General features: G+C 46.9%; 1 protein-coding gene across 6 annotated transcripts in view; it reads right to left on the bottom strand.

Moving 5' to 3' along the window:
- Arhgap44 (Rho GTPase activating protein 44) overlaps nucleotides 1-18502 on the bottom strand; it is a 176893-nt gene extending 158391 nt beyond the window's left edge. For 2 of the 6 annotated variants that reach the window (XM_087910520.1, XM_048448261.3), the window contains exon 1: nucleotides 18160-18502. Coding sequence is in view for 5 of the 6 variants with exons in the window: in XM_048448261.3 (XP_048304218.3) it covers nucleotides 18160-18212 (53 nt within the window). In the remaining variant the exon portion in view is untranslated. The remainder of the gene's footprint in view (nucleotides 1-18159) is intronic. The other 4 variants (XM_048448259.3, XM_048448260.3, XM_085695109.2 and 1 more) reach the window with 2 other exon arrangements.
- Nucleotides 18503-19741: the final 1239 nt, after the last annotated feature.

The raw sequence follows: 19741 nt of genomic DNA, 5'->3' as shown, positions 1-19741 counted from the left end.
CCCACTGTGGACAGAGCCTTCCCAGAGCAGGTGAGCCACCGTTGCCTAAGAAAGGTAGCTGAGCGAACCAGTAAGCAGTGTTTCTCCATGGCTTCAATTCCTGCCTCCAGGTTCCTGCTTGAGCTCTTGCCTTGGCTTCCCTCAATGATGGATTGTAACTTGTAAGCCAAATAAGCCCTTTCCTCCCCAAGTTGGTTTTGGCCAGTGTGTTACCATAGTAACATAGAGCAAGCTAGAATACTCACCCATGAGTCTTGGCAGTAGGAGCTAAGTCTGTATGCCCATACATTTGTGTGTGCTTAGCCAAGAACAACGGTACACACAGCTCCCATGCATGCACAGCATTCTCATAACAAGTGGCACAGCATGGACAGAATGGTGTAGGGCAGCTCCAGGAGACCCACCCATTGCAACCAACGATGACAGGTAAGATGCCCAGGAAAACCAAGGACCCAGTCACCAAGGGTCCTGACCTGCCTGAATGTGATCTGCCATTTTCTAATCTGTGCACTGAAAACAAATAAACAAAAAACACAGCCCTCTAGGTAAGGAGGGGCTTTTCTAAACCTAGCATGTAATTTCCAGGTCTACTGTTTTGGTTAAGAAAAACAAGGTATTTCAAAATGTCAAAAGGCTATGCAGACTACTATCTTGGTTTTGGTTTTATTCTGTTTTTAAGAGTTAAACAAACCCATGCATGCAGTCAAAACTGGGGACTCCCTTCCCTGTCTCAGTTATCCAAAGGTGCTATGAACAGTTTCTATTCTCCCAGAGGCGATCCATGCATTTACAAACATGGTAACCACTCGTGTTTAGGAAGCTATTTGCTCCGATGGGCTTTTTATAGAAACCAGGTCAGACACAACATAGAATGTCCTTCATCTTGCTCCCCAATTCGTCAGCCTGTCTCTGAGATAACTGCCTATTAATGCATTTAGATCTGGTTCTGATAGCACGCTGCCTTCTGACTATCTATCTAATGAGTTAAGGACTAAATTCTACACACACCCAACTACTTATCTTAGGTGTGTGTGTGTCTCCTCTGTTACCATACAGTTTCCTGGCCTATGTTTACAAGTATGCTTTTTCTTCATCTTCATCTGTCAAGACCGCATGCTCTCTTCAAAGTCCAGTTTCAATAGGTTTCTGTTCCCAGGCCAATTAATTCTAAAAAGATGCAGTGATGTTTCCATTCTCCCAAACAACCTAACTGTTCAAGCTATCATGGGCATAAGCAAAACACAAAAACCAACCTCTGCAGTGTGTTTGAGTCTCATGGTCCGTACTGGAACGGAGGACAAGACCCTGTTTTGTTCCCCTGGGTCATCCTCAATACCTCACCATCAGCCCTACCCCAAAACATGTCCTACCTCAGGGAAGCTGACCAGGGAAAGGTACAAAGGCTCTCCTGCCCTCTCTCCTCAATGCAGGGTAACTCTGAACTTATTTCAGTTCTGGAAGTTAGCATGGATTCTGATGAGGTCATCATGAGAAACACACCACCATGCAAATCCCTCTGCCCAGTTCTTTTGTGCCCTTCCATGCATGCAGAGAGATGCGAAGAGTGCTTCTTAACAAATACCCTGCGGGTCATTCTCAGGATCTGCTTTCCAGGGACCGAAGCTATGGCACTAGGCTGCAAATACAGATCCATTTAATGACATCTTTGCCCCATGAACAAGCATGCTGTCCACTGTCCCTGGCCACCTGTGATTGGACTATGTAATAGCAGAATATTAATAAAGATTTGTAAACTGTGCTTTAGAGTTAAAGACAAATTATCTCTAAGGTTTCTAAAGATATGTCAGATTGTCTTCAGAACATTTTTGGCTCCAGTGAAGGCATGGTTAGCTACATATTTAGCATGGGAAACTTCAATTAAGAAAAGCATTCTCTGGTTTGGTTTTTCCCTAGGGAGGCAGGGGCAGAAGGATTTCCATGAGGCAAGGCCAGCCCAGTCAGTATAGCAAGGTCTAAATCAGCCAACTAAGCCTATAGAGTGAGACCCTGCCTGAAACAAACATCAAAAATAGTGATTTTAAAAAATCCACCTTTGAGGGACTGGAGAGAAGACTCAGAGGCTAAGAGCACTTGTTGCTTTTGCAGATAATCCAATTCAATTCCCAGCACCTATGTGATGGCTTACAACCATCTGTAACCCAATTCCAGGGGATGCAACAGGCAAACATGGGGTTAACATTCATGCATATAGGCAAAACATCCATACTAAGTAAAATAAATCTTAAAAAAATTATTCACCTTCAAGTTCTTTCAGAATAATCCAGAGGGTCCCATCACCCCATTCTTGAAAAGGATCCACAAAACACCAGAGCGACACTAAGCCCCTATCTATGCGAGCATGCACAGCTTCCACTCTAGTGGAGAAGTCACAGCAGCCAGACATCCAAATGGGATGAGGCAGGTCGCAGGAGAGAATGAACAGAGCACTGGGAAGCATACAGAGCAGCCGTGCGGGGAGACTGGGAGGGCTGAACTCTGAGAATGACTGTGACCAACTGTTTTCTGAGCCCTTACTAATTCTACACCATGGACACTGTGGAAAAACTTGCCGAAGACACAGCCAGAAGCAGAACCGCCCGTGTGAACTAGTGCTCTGGAAGGGAGGGAACTGCTGAGACAGGAGAAACAAGGCTTGGTCAAAGTTGAAACCACCTGAAGAAGAACACGTGGCCTTCCCTGGTTGATTTTCCTCAGGACACAGTCCACAGATCATTGAGTTTAACCAAGTCACTGAGAACAGTGTTGGCTCTGTACCACAATGACCTCACCTTCCTTTATGTTTCTTTGCTGTTAAATTGGCTTGCTTACCTCTATTTCTTGAGACTGGGTTTCACTCTTCAGTGCTGGCTAACCTAGAAATCACTAGATATGATCTGCTGTGATCCTACCTCTGCCTTCTAGTACTAGGATTCCAGGCATGTGCCACTACCCCCAGCTGTCGCTTTCTCTTTGCATGTGTGTGTGTGTGGGGGGGGGTGTCGGGATGGATGTGGCATGTACTTGTTAGTGTGGCTGTGAATGCACACATGTGTTCAGGTACCTACGGATGCTCAAATATCTGGAGTTCTCACAGTTAGTTTCTGAGACAGACTCTCTCACCGGGCCTGAAGCTCATCAATTCAACCAAACTGGCTGGCCAATGAGCTTCAAGGTCCTCCTGTCTCCATTCCATCCCTTTCAGTGCTGGGGTTACAGGACCACACTGCCATCCTGTTCAGTTTGGTTTGGTTTTAACATGGGTTCTGGGTAGTCAAACTCAGGTCCTTGTGTTTGGAAGGCAGGCACCGCCTCTGCCCCTGGTCTTACTTTCTGGTGAGCTCTGACTTCACTGAGTCGTTCATCCCTTTACCACAGTCTCTTGAATCAGAGGAAGACCCCCTCTCTCAGATTCTGAAGGAGTCCTGATGCATCTGTGCCTATCTCAGTCAGCAGTTGATCAAAGACACAGGTCTGAGCCCCACCAGTCCACCACCTTCCCTCCCCTGCCCCATGGTAAAGGCGTAATTATATGAAATACGTTAGCTTAGACTAGATGAAAGGACTCTTATGTCCTGAGCAGAGCCTTCTAGACGGTGCCTTTCTCTGTCTCTGTGATTGAAGAATGCGGAAGTAAGTCACCTTTGTTTTGCAAGCAACCTTAGTTCTCACTCAAGTCTTTGTTAGTGCACCAGGAAAGGGGTTCATTGTGGCATTTCCACACACTTATATCATTATCCTTTGCATATATTCACCCCCACACAGTCCCCTCCCCTATTCCTCCCAGCCAATAGTGTCCTATATATTCTACATAGTCATATATATTCTACTATCCTCTCTTTATCTCCTCCCCATGCATTTTGACAGCTCCTCCTGTCTCAGAGTACCCTATCTACTTGTGTGACTTACATATATATGTATATACACATATAGCCATATAAACATGGATTCCGCATGTGAGAGAATGCAGGATACTTGTATTTCTGAGTCTGGCAAAGCATAATAAATGACCCCAGTAGGACTCGACATGTAAGCCTCAATCTGCACAAGCAGGCAGAGCCTCCAGTCCCTTGAGGAATGATCTACTCTATGGAGCAAGACTACTTCTGGTGCCATCCACTTTGCTGCAAATGACAGGGCATTCTTCCTTACAGCAACTGTATTTGGACAATGAAAAAAAAAAAAAGCCCAAGAAGGCCATGATGTGTATCTCTAGGAATGCTTTGGTTACAGTAATGACCACTCCTGTTCAGTGTAGCTTACGCAGTAAAGGAACCTTAACTTTCCTTTGTGAAAATTTATTTTAATGGATTGAAAACCAAAATAATTATTGGGAACAGTGTGCCCACTGCACGGTTGCATAGTGTGCAGATAGCTGTAAAGGAGTGTTACTTCAAATGACAGGCCATCCAGAGGTGGGCCAAGTTCGGACACCTTGTGATTTGGGGGCTCCTGTTGTCCTCTGGTTTTCTTTGCTTTGTCTTCATTAGTGACTGCAGAACCTGCCGGAGCCCAAATAGACTGTCAATTTCTATCTTAGTTTGCTTCCTACTGCTGTGATAAAACACCATGACCAAAAGCAAACTGGGGACGGCTCCCTACAGGTTATTACAACTTAACAACTCTCCTCACACTCCATCATAAGGGAGGTCAGCCAAGAGGTGAAGCGGAAGCCATGGAGGAATGTTGCTTACTGGCTTGCTCTCCATGGCTTGCTCAGCCTGCTGCCTTATACAAGCCTCCCAGGGGTGGCCCTGCTCACAGTGGGCTGGTCCCTCCCACATCAATTATGAGTCAAGAAAATGTCCCAGAGATTTGCTTACAGCCAACCTGATGGGGGCAGTTGCTCATCTGAGGTGCCTTCTTCTCAATTGGTCCTAGGTTGTATCAAGATTTACAAGAGAGAGAGAGAAAGAAACAAAGAAAAGAGCAAAGAAAAAGGAAAGAAAAGAAAAATGAAACAATCTAACCAGAACAATTTCTAAGATATGTTAGTGGTCCACAGAATTTTCTACAGTCATAGAAAACACTCAGAAAACTTAATATAGAAGAAAAGATTTAGTCTTCCAAATTGTGTTCAAGACTACAGTGTAAAGTCAGGAAGAGTCACCTCAAGGCCAGATTAGGCAGAAGGGTCTCTACAATCACTCAGGCTGCAGACATGAACTATAGTTATGATACAAAAAGGAAAAGGTGCAGACAAGCTGAGTGGGGTGACATACTTGTGCAATGCCAGCGCTCTGCCGACTGAAGCGGGAAGTCTCAAGTTCAAGTCTAGCCTGAGCTACACCCAAGATCGTAGCGCAGAGGAGGAAGAAACATTACTTCAGGGATAGAGTCACAGAAATTAACCAGGATTATAAAAGTAAAAAATAACTTCCTTAAAAGTCAAGAGACCCTAGCAAGCTGGTCAAGGTGGGTGGGTTCCAGCTCCATTGCCTATAGAGCTCAGTCAGCATCCGGGCTTGCTGAATGGCATCACTCCTTCCAATGGCATGACCCAAGCTTGACCAATCAGACTCTGGTCTGTGCAGCTTGAATGACCCAGTGACAGCACATAATGGAAAGCCCTTCAGTGCCTTCTATCCCCTTTGACCAGGCTCTCAGGAGCTATTCCCATGATGCACCATTCAACTTTTCCTTTGGTTTAGAGAGCAGTCCCCATCCATTCTCAAACAGACCAGAGTCTGCTGCTACAACCAGAGAAGCCTGGCGGCCCACATAGAAGCCTTGGTCCCAGGGACTGACTGGTGCTGACCACATTCCAAATGGGGCTGGAGAGGTGGCTCAGCAGTTAAGAGCAGAGGACTGGAGTTGTGTTCCCAACACCCACCCTGGCAGCTCACAGCCACCTGTAACTCCCAGTTCCAGGGTCATCCAATCCCCCTGGGCTCCTAAGGCACTTGTTCCCCCCCCTTCTCTTTTTCTCTCTGTCTCTCTCTTTCTCTCTCTCTCTGTCTCTGTGTGTGTATGTGTGTGTGTGTCTCTCTCATGCACACAAGCATGTACGCACGCTAACACACACACACACAACACTCACGCACGCACACACATCCTTAAAACTCTAAAAATGGAAAACCCTGGTAGCAATGAAACACAAGAATTAATTCCTCTGGCATTCTCCACAGTAGTTCTGATAGATAACAATGGAGCGTGCACATCCACAAAGCAACAGAATTCTGAAGCATTTCTGCATAAAGACATGATCACCATCATCAGGAGTCTCCTTATCCAGATGTATCACAATCACATGATCATCCTGAAAATAAGTATCACTTTTATATACCAGATTAAAAGATATTAGTCCTTAAGGTAAAATGCTAATAAACCTGATTTCAACATTATATCCTTTAGATTTTTCAGTGTCTCTCATAAATACCCATTAAATTATGTGGCTTTTGTTTCTAAAGAGAAAAGTAAGTCAGCATGGTGGCTCAGTGGGTAAAAGCATGTGCTGTCCCACCTGATCACCTGTGCCCATCCCTGAGACCCACAGGACAGAGAACCAGCATTTACAAGTTGATCTCTGACCTCCACACATGTGTCCTGCACATGTATGGCTCCCAATATGGTTCATACATGTGACAAGTTTTTAAGATACATTAAAAAGGGAAAGATAAAAATTACCATCAAACCCTCAAAAACACGATTAGCTCCATTGATCTAAAAGTCCAGGGCCGTATCACTTCCCAGAAGCAGGCTAGTCTGCGTCACAAAATGAGGTCTCCCATCATGTCCAGAACATTAGAGATGACCAGTCCCCCATATTTGAAACCAGGGCTCGAAAGGACTACAAACATGTTGCATTCAGATCCAAAAAAGTAAAATATTACAAGAAACTATGACTACAGTTGCTCTCATTGAGTCCTAGAAGGTTTTCATTTTCGTTGTTTGTTTCTTAATGAAATGTGTTTATTTGAAAGAATCCAGATGCAAATGTACAAGCAGCAGAAATCACAAATGGCTACTGGTCATGCAGGCTTAACCTTCCCTCTCTCCGGATTTCCTGCCAATCTTTCCTACGCAGTTAGCTTTAGCGTTGGGACATCACTGTGTGCACTTCTGGATCCCGTGTCCTTATCCCACAATCTTCTCACATTTTCCTGATGTTAAGCAAATGCTAAAATAGTTGCAACTGTGCCAACACAGAACATACGTCCTCGCTCTGTTCACGTCAGACATCATCCTCTTCCGTTTCCCTACTGCCACCATTAAAGCACAACAGTTAGGGACATGTCGGCCCCAGGATCTTCCCTCACCAGCTGTGCAAGCAGCAGTCACAGCACTCTGCCCTTCCCCGTGTCGAAAGTGGGGGCAATGGCAGAACGGAGGTCTGTCAAGTAAACGCACAAGTTTGGGGTACACTTAAGAGACAATGCTCACCTCAACAGTGGGAATGCACACACTGATGATGGGGGTCAGTGAGGTCACTGTGAGGCCAGAGCCTGGTCTATCAGGTTGCTGTTTTGTCCTGAGCTGGGGAAGAAACTGTAAGGCTTCTGCAGAAACAGTCTGCCTTCCCAACGGAGGGCAAAGAACCTTCAAAGGGCGCTTTTCTGCCCTTTCTGCTGATGTTGCTTAAAGGAAACACAGCAACGAATATTCTATTGACAAAAGTTCATTTATGCGCTTTGTGGTTAAGGCTCCATACAAGATACTCCATTATCTTAAAGGAAAGGAGACAGTTTTATTTTTATTTAAGTCAGGAGCAGTTAATTAGCATTTCTAAAACCACCTAGAGCAGTGGTTCTCAACCTTCCTAATGCTGCAGCCTTTTAATACAGTGCCTCATGCTGTGGTGACCCCGGCCATTAAATTATCCCATTGCTACTTCATACCTTCATAACGAAAATTACTTTGTAACTTGCAGTTTTGCTACTGTTATATTTAATATATATTTATGTGATATCATAACATAAATGTCTGATATGTAGATGATCTTTGGCAACCCCTGTGAAAGGGTCATTCCGTTGAGAACCACTGACCTAAACTCTAGAGACTTGGGACCCTGTGGCTGCAAAAGTATGGTACTAGGGAGAGAGCAGGAGGCCTCCATCCGGGCTCACTCCACTCCGGAGGGACCTCAAATCTGGCCCTGCTGTTTTCTGCCTCTATTTCCCCATCTGCAAGGTGGGTCTATACGCAGCAATCGATCCATAACGAAGCTACAACGAGAACAGTCCTCGCCAGGTATCTCAGCCAGGCTCCTAGAACGGGTCCTGCAGCCTTGTCTACCCTTCCATGCCTTGCAGCAAGGTTGGCATTCAGGGCTGTATCTGGAGTGAGGTGTGGCCAGCTGTCTTGCTCTGGCCAATGAAAGGGCAGACATGGCACATGTTGGAAGCCAGAGTGTGACTCATGGCAGCCTTGTGTCCTTTTCTTCCACCACGGAGGCAACTGTGGAACAGAGGCCAGGATGGCACGGGGCGAGGAGAGCCGTCCTCACTCTACGGACCAGCGCTGGGAGCCACTAAGATCTGGCACGCTCTGACTGTCATATTACTGCCATTACTGATACCCCGAATCCTGTTCTTGGCTAAACACAGAGAAACTGGATTTGATTTGAGGTGAAGACAGATGACCATTAATTTCAAGTTATAAGTTTCAAGTTCTCAGGAACACAGGTGAAGGGGACCTGTGTGTCATACCCTGTGTCCAAGAGACTCTCCCCACAGCAAGGGATCCTGTAATAGCTATAATCTATTAAGTGCTTATTGGAATCAGGTGTTACACTAAGGATATTATATTTACTATTTCATGGAACCCCAGCAATAATCTTATGAAGTGTCATGTCACGGTGGCAGGAGGAGACTTTCTGTTCCCTTTATTACCCCCTTCATTGTAGAAAGGGCATTTAAAAACACCTTTGTTAAAACTATCTTTGAAGCTGGGCATGGCAGTAAATGCCTCTGACTGCGGCACAAAGGCCAGGAGTAGCAGCAAGAGCGAGGCTGTTTTCCTGATGTTGGCCCCTAGGGAGGAGCTGAGCAGCTCCTTCAAATCTGCAGCAGGGAGACAGTGCGAGACTGGGAGACAGATGTACAGAAAGAACGGAAGCCCTGGTCATGCAACTGGGAGGGGGTGGCCAGGCTCCGGTCACTTCCAGGGGAACTTTGTGACTATCTCTGGCCAATGAGATGTGAGTAAAGCCACCTTTGTGACGGAAGAGTCAGAATGCCAAGAAATGTCAATTCTCTATTCTCTCCTCACCTTTAGCAGTGCCCAGGAAAGAGGGGGGGGAGTCAGAATCGATTCCCAGACCCCTCACAGAAAAGCAGTGACCTTGAGAGTTCACCTCCATCTCAGTTCATTTTGAATGAGCCCAAAGGGAAGGATGTGTCATTATGTTACTTGAGTTCCCATAGCAGATCTCACCTAGCCTCACATACAGCACGGGACATTGACTGCTGAGAGCAGGCAAAACAAACCCAAGGAAATTAGGAGAGAATTCAAATGAGAGTAAACGAGGCCTAAAAGCTGATCTTGAAGGTGGGGGGAGAGGGGCAAAGCTAGTCAGGGGGCAAAGCGAGAAGTTCACATTAAACCACATTGGAAGTCCAATTTATATGCAGAGTCTATTAAACTTGTTTTAAACATCAAAATCATAATAAAATGAATATTTTGAGAATGTGCTACTCAAAGTGATTCAAGGAAGAAAAAAAAAAAAAAAGGAAACCATGACTAGTCTAATGGCCAGAGAAGAAAATGGAGACCCGCCAAAGAACTGTATCCAATGAGTGTCCTTGGAAAACGGTTCACGAGCTTCAAGGAATGAGAACGTCCTGGTTTCAAAACTCCTTAGAAAGGAAAACTGGAGAATTCATTTTACACTGTTACTAAAATATGAGAGACAGAGCAAAGATGACAAATCCATACAAACAATAAATTCAACCTAGTCATGCAGAAACAGCCAACAAACCACAGTACGGGAGAGGGGAGCTGAGGACTGGAGACTCTTTGGAGGGCCAGGACACACGTGGCGCACGCTAACCCTGACTGCCTGAGTCTGATGCTCAGAATCCACAGGCTGCATGCCGAAAGAAGAGAATTGATTCCTACAAGTTGTTCATGCACACATGCACATATAAATAAATGTATGTTTAAAAAAAATCTCAAACTAACCACTATGTGATTTTATTAGAGTCAAAACAAAAGCACCCATACATCACCACGATACCATAGTGCCTTTCTTTGAGCACTAGACAATGCAATTAGACAAGAAAAAAGAAGTAAGCACAAACTAAGAAGAAGACACGAAATTATTATTTGCAAAAGAAACAATGATCTACTGGAGAATCCTGGAACCCAAGTTCTAAATTGTTTAAGAGCAATGGAATAAAAAAGAGGAAGAGGAAGGAGGAGGAGGAGGAGGAAGGAGGAGGAGGAGGAGGAGGGGGAGGAGAAGATTCTAATCCCCAAAGCTACAGCAACAAGTCTAAATCATCCAAAAAGGAAATAATGATCCAGGGGGACTGAAATAATAACCAACTACATGAGAAAGTCACAGACAAGCTTAAATAAACTGATGCTTCCTTGAGAAGCATGCTTATGGTACCCAACTTGGCAAGGACGGTGAAGTCTCACAATACCCAATGTTGCAAAGATGGCAACATCTCCATCTTAATACCCACATGTAAGAAAATGTGGGTAGGCAATAAACACCTTTCTTCCACAGGGCAGACAGGAACGTCTCCAGCCAAAGGCTCAGAGCTCTGATAACTGGGCCATGGAACAGCCCTAACAGAAGCTGGGGTGCAGGGTCCAGCATGGCTTTGCTGTCCCCTCGACATGGGGGCCTTAGAATGAGAATCAACTTACCACTGCCCAACACTGAGTCCACCTCAGCTTCCTACTGGAATTGATAAGGCAAGCAAGGAAGCAAGTCATAAACCCTCAAGCACAGATTTGTGGTTTGGGATTTTAAGGACCTAATAGTGGTACTTCAGTACTGTACATATGAATTACACCATCCACTTAATAATAGGATAACTAACTTAAAAACAAGAAGGACCCAGAAAGTGAAACGTGACTTCTAACACACATCACACATCAGAATGGATGGCTGGAGAATTCCAGATTGGATGATAAAATCAAGGCCTTCCAGATACTGTTGAAGATGTTTGAGTGTCTCTATATTCTGGGCCTGCTTATTAATCAATAAGCATAAACCATAAATTAACAAATCCCAAACCACAAATATTAGATTTCCTGATGAAGAGAAAAACAAAACAAAACAAAAAACCTAAACCAAACTCTGAAAGCACTCGGGAACCACAGGGAAATGTGCACACAGGTGACTAAGCAGGTATGTACTTGGATATTAGAAATTACCTAAAAATTAAGCAATGTTGTGAACATAAGTTTAGAAAATTAAGACAAAAACAAGTGCAAGCAATTCAGAAAAAGCGATAAATATCCAGGAAAACAAACAAACAAAAAAGTTCAAGCTAACTAAAAGTTCAAGGTTTCTGCCACACACTAAAAAACATCATATTAGTTGCTGATAGAGTTGGGGAGAGGGAGAGTTCTACAAAGGATGGAAAAGCACTGTGTGTGTGTGTGTGTGTGTGTGTGTGTGTGTGTGTGTGTGTGTGTGTGTATGCACGCGCACACGTGCGCACGAAATGCACACGTTCACATAGTGGTAAAACCTCACATGCTCTCTGACCCAACAATCGCACTTCTGAAATGTCATCTTAGAGACTTAAATAGGTAGGAGGAGCAACAAGGAAACCAGTTAGCTATGGTGGACTACTAAATACCCTGGAACATTATGTTATTGATTATATGCATATATGTATCTGGTATGAGAGCATAATCAAGATAACAGGAAGGGGGTTAAGCAGGTTACAAGAGTACACATAATACGGTCATTACTCTTTTTGAGAATATACAGTCACGTGCCCTTGACAATGTATGGGTTAACAACGGGCTGTAGATACAATGGTGGCCCTACAGGACGGCATCACCAACAGTAGCAAAGCACTCTCTAGGAAGCTCACATGACCAAGGTATCACTGTGCTAAGAGATTGCAGATGTCTGCTAACAGACTTCAGCTAAGAATTACTGGGGCTCCACGTAGAAAATCCCTAAATTTCCCATTTTTTCCAACGATCCCTAAGTCTACCATTTCTCTATGATGGACATTACTTATGCAACTATAAATCATGGTTAAAAAATGAGTTCTGTGGGAAAATAAACATTTATTCTAAAAATAATCTCGACAGTTAGAAAATGAAAGCTACATCTGCTCTCTGGACAGAAAGGCGAGTTTCAAACTGCTAGGCACCACAGCCTCCCGAGGTAGCAAGGGGTTGGAGGTCCAGGAACCCAAGGGAGCGGGCCCTGTCACTCTTTCCCCTGAACCTGTTCTCTGAGCTCCGACATCCTCAGCTCTGAGTCAAGCGTAATTTCACTGTTTACCAACATCGGGGAAAGAGCATTTGAAATAATCTGCTCTTGACTACTAATAAAAGGGATGATTACAGATCCCTCTAAAACAAATAACCACAAATTACTGTTTTATTCGCAGGGCTACTAATTTACTTTCTTAAAAAGCCACAGAAAAACAATGCTTCTTATCACCCACTCTTACAAGATCACCAATCAGTGTTGATGAATTTCACCAATGGAGGAAAATGGGAGGGGAGATGATGATTAATTGCTACTCACGATAAAAAAAAAAAAAGGCTCCCTCACAGTGACTTGCAGGTCTGGGCTGAGAGACTACTGCAAGAAACCCAGGCAGCCTCCTGCTGACTGCAGAAACCAGGCCAGCAAAGGGTAGATGGGGCAGGCCTGCAGTGTAAGGAGTTTGGAGGACCAAGGGCAAAGGTCCTTCTGCCTCTGCAGCCCCTTCAGCAGTGAGCCAGTCCACGTCCTTATCACACAGCCACACCTCCCAGGAGGTGGGGCCTGGGCTCCCAGGACTCTACTGAAGAATTCTAGGGCACAGTCTCTGGTCTGGAGAGCCCTGCTGCACTCACAGAAACTGGCTGCAGAAACCTGCATTGGTCTGCGAAGTCCGAATCGCAGCCAGCAAAAACGCAGGTGATGACTAATGCAGATTTGTTCTGACTTTCCCCTCTGGTCCTATTGATTGGCTGGTGGCTTTCAGAAGCGCACTGAAGGGCAATCAGTGACTTTTGGCCAGAGCATAAATGCAGGGCATGCCAGGGCTCCTGGAAGTTGTGTGGCCTCACACCCAGCTGGGGACCACTGGCCAAGGTCTGAACCGCCTGCAGTTCAACTGTGCAGTCGCTGCTGCGGCAGTGAGGCTTGGCAAGGCTGCAGGAAGAACCAAGCCCTCTCAGCTCCGCCTTGCACACTAGCAAGCAGTCGAGGAATGGAAAGCAGAGCTCTGGAGACAGAATTTGTTCTTCCACCCCCAACTTAGCACCTCTAAGCCCACACAATCCAGTGCAACCCAAACAGCCTTGCTCCCACCTCCAAGTCCATCGCCACTTGCCTATGCTTGAACTTACTGTCCTACAAGGGCAGAATGGATGCTGAGCTGCTAGGCAGTTCCTACCGGAATCCACTTTTAGGACTGTGTATGTAGAAGGCTAATGTTTCCTGGAGGCTGAATGGGAGAGCGTTAAAGGAAAATGCTCAGAACCTGAAGGTCCATCTGATATGCCCTTCATCAGGCCAGGCTTCCTTCAACCTCATCACAGCTCTCTAAGATGGGGGTTTGCTGGGCTCCCAACATGCAGACTAGAAAAAAAAAGTCCTCAGCAGGGGCTGATTTTGCTTCTTGCATCTTCTCTTTCACCCTGTAGGTCTCTTGGGTGCTAAAGTTTCAGCTCAGCACTTTGTTTCACCCAACACAAACCAGATATCACTTCCAAGAAGAACACTGTCTCTCAGGATGGGTAACACCCCAGAAGACACTGGACTGTATTGAAGATTTAACAACAACAACAAAAAAAAAGTAAACGGAGCAAACGGTGCCACGTATATGGCAAAAGCTAAGCCCTCCTTTGTGGCCCCCAGGCCGGCAGCAGCTGTCCCCCAGTCCTCTAGGCACCCACTCCCATTACAAAAATCAAAGCAGCAGCGCCAGGTGCTCTCCCTCATCTCAAACTATCCATGACTCCTCTTCTTACAATGCATGGATCTTCTGATCCATTTGCCAAGGAGTTTCAGAGAACCTTCTACATGTCAAATTGTATCTGCCCCCAAGGGGCACAAAATCAAGTCAGGAAGATGATCGACAAGTTAAAGGTTACACTCCAAATGAACCTTTAGAAGCACAGCACACGCATCAAATTCAGGCTCCGGTGAGGAGGACTGTTTGCCCGGCACTGTACTATCCTAGAGCAGAGGGTGTGTGTCCCATAGGAGACAGCCAGTCACCTTATACTGCGTGACTGAACACAAGCATGCCATCTAAAAAGAGTTGAATGCTGGCCCAAAGATCCCAGAGATGCTCTCCACTAAGCTGAACACCATGGTGGGCATTTTTCTGGGGTAACGTCATCGTCGTCACCATTCCTGTATCTCCACAGGGTAACCCTCGTGGTTCCCATTTTGCCAATAAGAAAACTATTGTGCAGAGAGCCAATCGCAAGATCGCTAAGCACCCCAGCAAATGCGGGCCACTTGATAACAAGTGTTCCAAGCCACTAGGTACAGGATGGCCAAGAGGAGCTTTCCAGAGATATGGGGAGTTCACGGCAGAAGCAAGTGCACTGAGTGGAGACTATGACCAAGGCAGGACCTCATGTATCTCAGGCTGACTTTGAACTCACGAGGTAGCCAGAGATGATCTTGAACTTCTGATCTTCCTGCTGCTACCTCCACGTGGATTACAGGTATGAGTCACCAGGTGGTACTAAAGATTCAACCCAGAGCTTCCTACATGCTAGACTAACACCCTCCCAGTTGAGCACTTAGCAACTCGTTCCATAGTTGTTGATGTCTAGTTAGAGATGCCCAATTCAAGGCAAAGTACTAAGAACCCAAGAGTATACTCGAGGAAGGCAATCCTTACACTGTTCAAAAGACATGAGCCAATCCCTACAAGGTTTTCATTTGGAATAATCCTAGAACCTGCGAGTTATAGAAAATGAGTTAGGTGGGGGGCCAGGGAGAAGGGGTGGCTCTCAAGCCCACCTCTCCTCCAGAAAGATGGGAAGTCACTACTTCCAAGACCATAGGAGTGAGAACCGAGCGTCTACTAAAACTACTCTCTACAACGCACTTCATAACACCGCACACACCATCCAAACTTCTAACCCTGTGCAGGCCTGAAAGAAAATGGCCCCCACAGGGAGGAGCATAATTAGGAGGTATTGTTTCGTTGGAAGAAATGTGTCACTGTGGGGGTGGGCTCTGCGGTCTCCTAGCCTCAGGTTATGTCCAGTGTGGAACCCGGTTCACTTCCCGTTGCCTGGAGATCAGGATGTAGAACCCTCAGCACCATGTCTGCCTGCATACTACCATTTCCCACCATGACGATAATGAACTAAACCTCTAAAACTATAAACCAGCCCCCGAGGAAATGTTTTTCCTTTATATGAATTGCCACAGTCGTGGTGTCTCTTCACAGCAATAGAAACCACAACTAACACAAACCCTATGCGCGGCTAGTGAATGAAGATAGTAAGAAGCAAATCCCAACCCTTCCCCCCATACATTGGGTCATGCCTCCCAACATTCTCAATAGGAAGAAGAACCCATGCCACCCCTTTATTTCCCTCATGGGCCAGGAGGAAAATTTTAATCTTGGCAATAAATATTGACCAGGCACCAACTGCCTACGAGGCGCTGCTGTGTGTCCTTGGCGTGCAAGGGCGATCAATACATTCTGTGGGAGACAGATGGGCAAAAATCAAAAAAAGGACGAGCTTTCAAGCAGCGGTGAGTGCTGTGCGAAAAAATGAAAAAGGTGAGGGACAAGAGCTGGGGGCGGGGCTACCTGAGCCTGTGAGCCAAGTCCTGATGGATGAGAATGCTATTTGAGAAGACCACATGCTCAACCGGGCAGTAAAAGTTGGGAGTCAGCAAGAAAAACAGCCCTATAGTGGAGCTGGGCTTGACATGTCTGAAGCACAGGAGAGCAAGTGGCAGGGGTTCAGGGTCAAGGAACAGGGAAGACAAAAGGAGCCTGTTGAGACAGAGGGGCCTGTGGGTTCGGAGGCAGTGGTGCAGGTCACTGGAATTCGGGGACTACTAGGCGGAAGGAGCCGGCCCTGGGAGTGGTGGAGCAGCGGAGCATCATGGACTAAGTTTTGCTTTAAGGGTTCACTCTGGACTCCATCAAAACAGATACAAGTAGGGCCTCGGTTTGTATAGGTTGGTCATCCATACAAGAGCTCCAGCAGCCCTGAAGATGAGCAAGGTATAACCACGGATTTGTACTTCTAAGAATGTTCTGGCAATAAGTAAGACCACTTTAAAAAAAAAATCTGATTTGTCTTTGCCGTTTTTCATTTCCTCCGTTAATGAAGGTGAAAAAAATAAGGTTACTATGTCCATGACTCAAAAATCTCACAACTTAACAACAAGTCCTGAAGGAAGAGCAAAGACTCAGGTTTCGTGAAGGCAGCATGATGCTTTCACCATGACATTTAGATCCTAACACCAAAAGAACCACTCCAAGACCATGAGAGACAGTAACCCCTGACCACTGCCCCCCTGAGATGCCTAACGCCATCACATAAGCCAGATACCAGAGAGTAATCCAGAAGTCAAAACAGTAAAGAGTGGTCAGCCTGACATCTCCAGTACCAGGAAAACACTATCTCAGCACCCAACATATAAAGACAGTCCACGTGAGGCTATATTTATGGCAGTACCATGCCAAAAATCTGGGCTAATCTGACTCTGCTATTCATAAATTCCCCCTCATGTTAAAGCACATGTGTTTGGGAAGGGGAAAATGAATCCAAGTCTAGTTTAGACGCTGTTACTTGGAAACCATCTGGAGTCCCAGAGAAGCCACCACATCCCCTGCCCTCAAATGCCCACTGTAACTAGGGCAGTATGCTTCCATGGAGTTGAGACGTTCTCTATTCTCCAGGGAAGTCCCCCACCCCCACCCTACCAGGTGCCAGCTCAAGCTCCACTTCCCACCCAAGAAAGGTATTTGGTTTCTCAACAAACCTGGCCAAGCACACTCCATGTGTGAAGCTCGCACTTGAATTGCACCCAAGGCTGGGGTTCTTCGCTCTCTGATTGCTTTAAACTGCACACCTGAATTCCTTTGACAACCACACAGAAATTCTTCCCCGGTCACAAGGATTCCATGAAAAAATCCCCTCTACCTAACAAGCCTGTGTTTCGAGCATGTCTAGCTTTGGAAGAGACCCACCAGAATCCTTATGTAACCTTAATAGATGTTGGCACCCCGCAGATCCGCTCCTGAAGACACTGGCCCAGATCTAGTCCATGTTCACCAAGATGAGAACAGTCTGGGTCCTGCAGATTTCCGGGGCCGAGCTGTACTGGACTGGGAGTAGGGATGGAGACTGCCCCCATCCCCTACCTGGCTGCGAGCCTCTGAACCTCTCATCTTCGAAGGGAGCTAAACCTCGCTTTCTGCAGCCTCCCTCCCTACACTGAAATCAGTCTTGGGACCGAGCCTACAACAGCGCCATGCCACCAGCACCTTCCCCCTCCCCGCCATCCTTTCCCCACCCCCAAACGCTGAAGAAAAGCGGCCAGAAAAGTGAACCAGCATCTTGTACAGTCACAGTCCCTGAAAACAAACACGTCGCAGCGGGGAGTGCGGGGTGGGGGTGTCGACCAGGCCCAACACTACCCTAGGACCCTAAGCAGCCCTGAACTGGGCACGAGTAGGGAGGGATCTCCGGAGGCAGCCAGCGACTCAGCAGCCACCAACTCCCTCAGAGCAAACACCTGTTTCCAGTAAGAATCGCGGTCAGAGGGAAAGGGAGTCCCTGGTAAAGGCAGGGAGGGCGAGGTGAAGGGGCAGCTGGGGACGCAGGTGAAGGATGCGTCACTCTCTGAGCTGGGCAACCCAAGCCTAGACCGGCCGGCGGGAAGCAAGAAAGGGTCGGGTCGGGAGAGGAGAGGTCGAGCCTGCCGGCCACAGGAGAAACGCAGGAGCTCCAGGCGGGGCAGCTCCATCACCTGCGCCCGGTAGGTGCAGCCCCGCGGGCGTGCCGGCCCCAGGCAGCCAGCGGGTGACCTACCTGCCCACCGTCTGGTTGGCCAGCTGGCGCATGCGATTAAACTGCTTCTTCATCGTGGTCCCGCTGCCGCGCTAGCCCGGGAGCTGGGGAAGGACGGAGCTGCCCGGAGCCCGCCGCAGGGTTACATGGCTCCCGCGCCCAGCCTCCTGGGCGACGGCGGCGGCGGCGGCACTGCGGAGCCTGGGGAGCCGCCTGGCCCGCGCCCAGCCTCCCGAGAGCACCTCCGCCTACTCCGCCAGTCGCATCCTTCTCTGTGCCACGCCCGGGGCCGCCCTTGGCGCCCGCCGGTACGCCCCGGGCTGCAGCCCCTAGCCCGAGCCGGGCGAGCGAACCGGGGAGCCTCCGCAGGCTGGCTGGCCAGCTGGCCGGGTGGTCCCCTTGCGCCTGTGCGGAATGTGCCGTGCATGCTGGGACTTGTAGTTTTCTGCTCCCACCTTGCCTCTGTCCAAAGTTTGCAAGGACAGCTTTAGTGCAGAGGTGGGAGAAGGCAGTGTTGCAAGGCGTTCAAGCTTTAGCCTTCTAGGACAGTAAATATTTTCGTGCTTGAAAGGTGAAGCCAAGGACACAACAGCAAATAGAGTGAGCATCTAGCTCCTATTGCATGTCAAGAGAATGTGAGACGTTTTAGTGCTGAATTCAGAGGAAGATATGCAAATGGGATGTGCTCATTAAATTGTATAAGGTCACCTTATTGGTGGTCAGTTACAAGGTTAAGATTGGAGCAAAGAGGTTTCGAACTAGGCATAGCATGCATCCCAAAATGCTATCCTTAATCTTCTCCAAACCTAGTAGGAAACCAAAAGCTAATATAGGATTAAATGAGTGACATCTTGTCTAGCGACCCAACGTGAGACAGCCCTCTTGTATGACTTAGATTCTAGCTTCATAGCTGTGTTCATCTACTTTCCACTGCCAGACTATTAATGGGCATTGGTTGGGCAGCCACTGGTGCCCATCAGCTTGTTGAAAGGAATTGCGGGTGCTAGACATAGAATGTGGCAGGGAACAGCAAAATGACTCAACAGGTAAAGGTGCTTGTCACTAAGCCTGATGACCTGTGTTCAAGCTCCAGAACCTACGTGGTAGGAAAAAAGAGACTCCTACAAGTTGTCTTACACACGCACACACACACACACACACACACACACACACACACACACACTGTTAAAATATTAAAAAGGAAGAAAATGGCACATGATCCCAATTAGTTGTCATCATGTGTATCAAGTAAAGTCAGAGTTATTAGGCAGCAGGGGCTTTGGATCAAACAGATATGAATTCCCCTTAGAAATCCAGGTACCTAGAAACTGCTGGGTGTCCTTCATCTCCCATCTCCCCATCTCTGATGACAAGCACTGCTCTCCGGCAGGTGGAAATGGAAGACTACCGTTCTTCATATCCAATTACATACAAACTACCATGTAGCCTCCTGGGATGGATACAGCGAAAGTTAGCACCACGGGAAAATCCAGAATAATTTCTATTCTTAGAAATGAAAGAGCATCTATGACCCGAGATATTTTGCATGTGTTGATTACAGTAAGAAGATGTCCTAAATATGGATCTAAGTATCACACTGGCC

The sequence above is a fragment of the Myodes glareolus genome, chromosome 9 (genome assembly GCF_982192425.1).
Source record: "Myodes glareolus chromosome 9, mMyoGla1.1, whole genome shotgun sequence".
NCBI classification, from domain to species: domain Eukaryota; kingdom Metazoa; phylum Chordata; class Mammalia; order Rodentia; family Cricetidae; genus Myodes; species Myodes glareolus.
The sequence above is the reverse complement of the archived record's forward strand: the minus strand, read 5'-3'. Positions and strand labels throughout refer to the sequence as shown.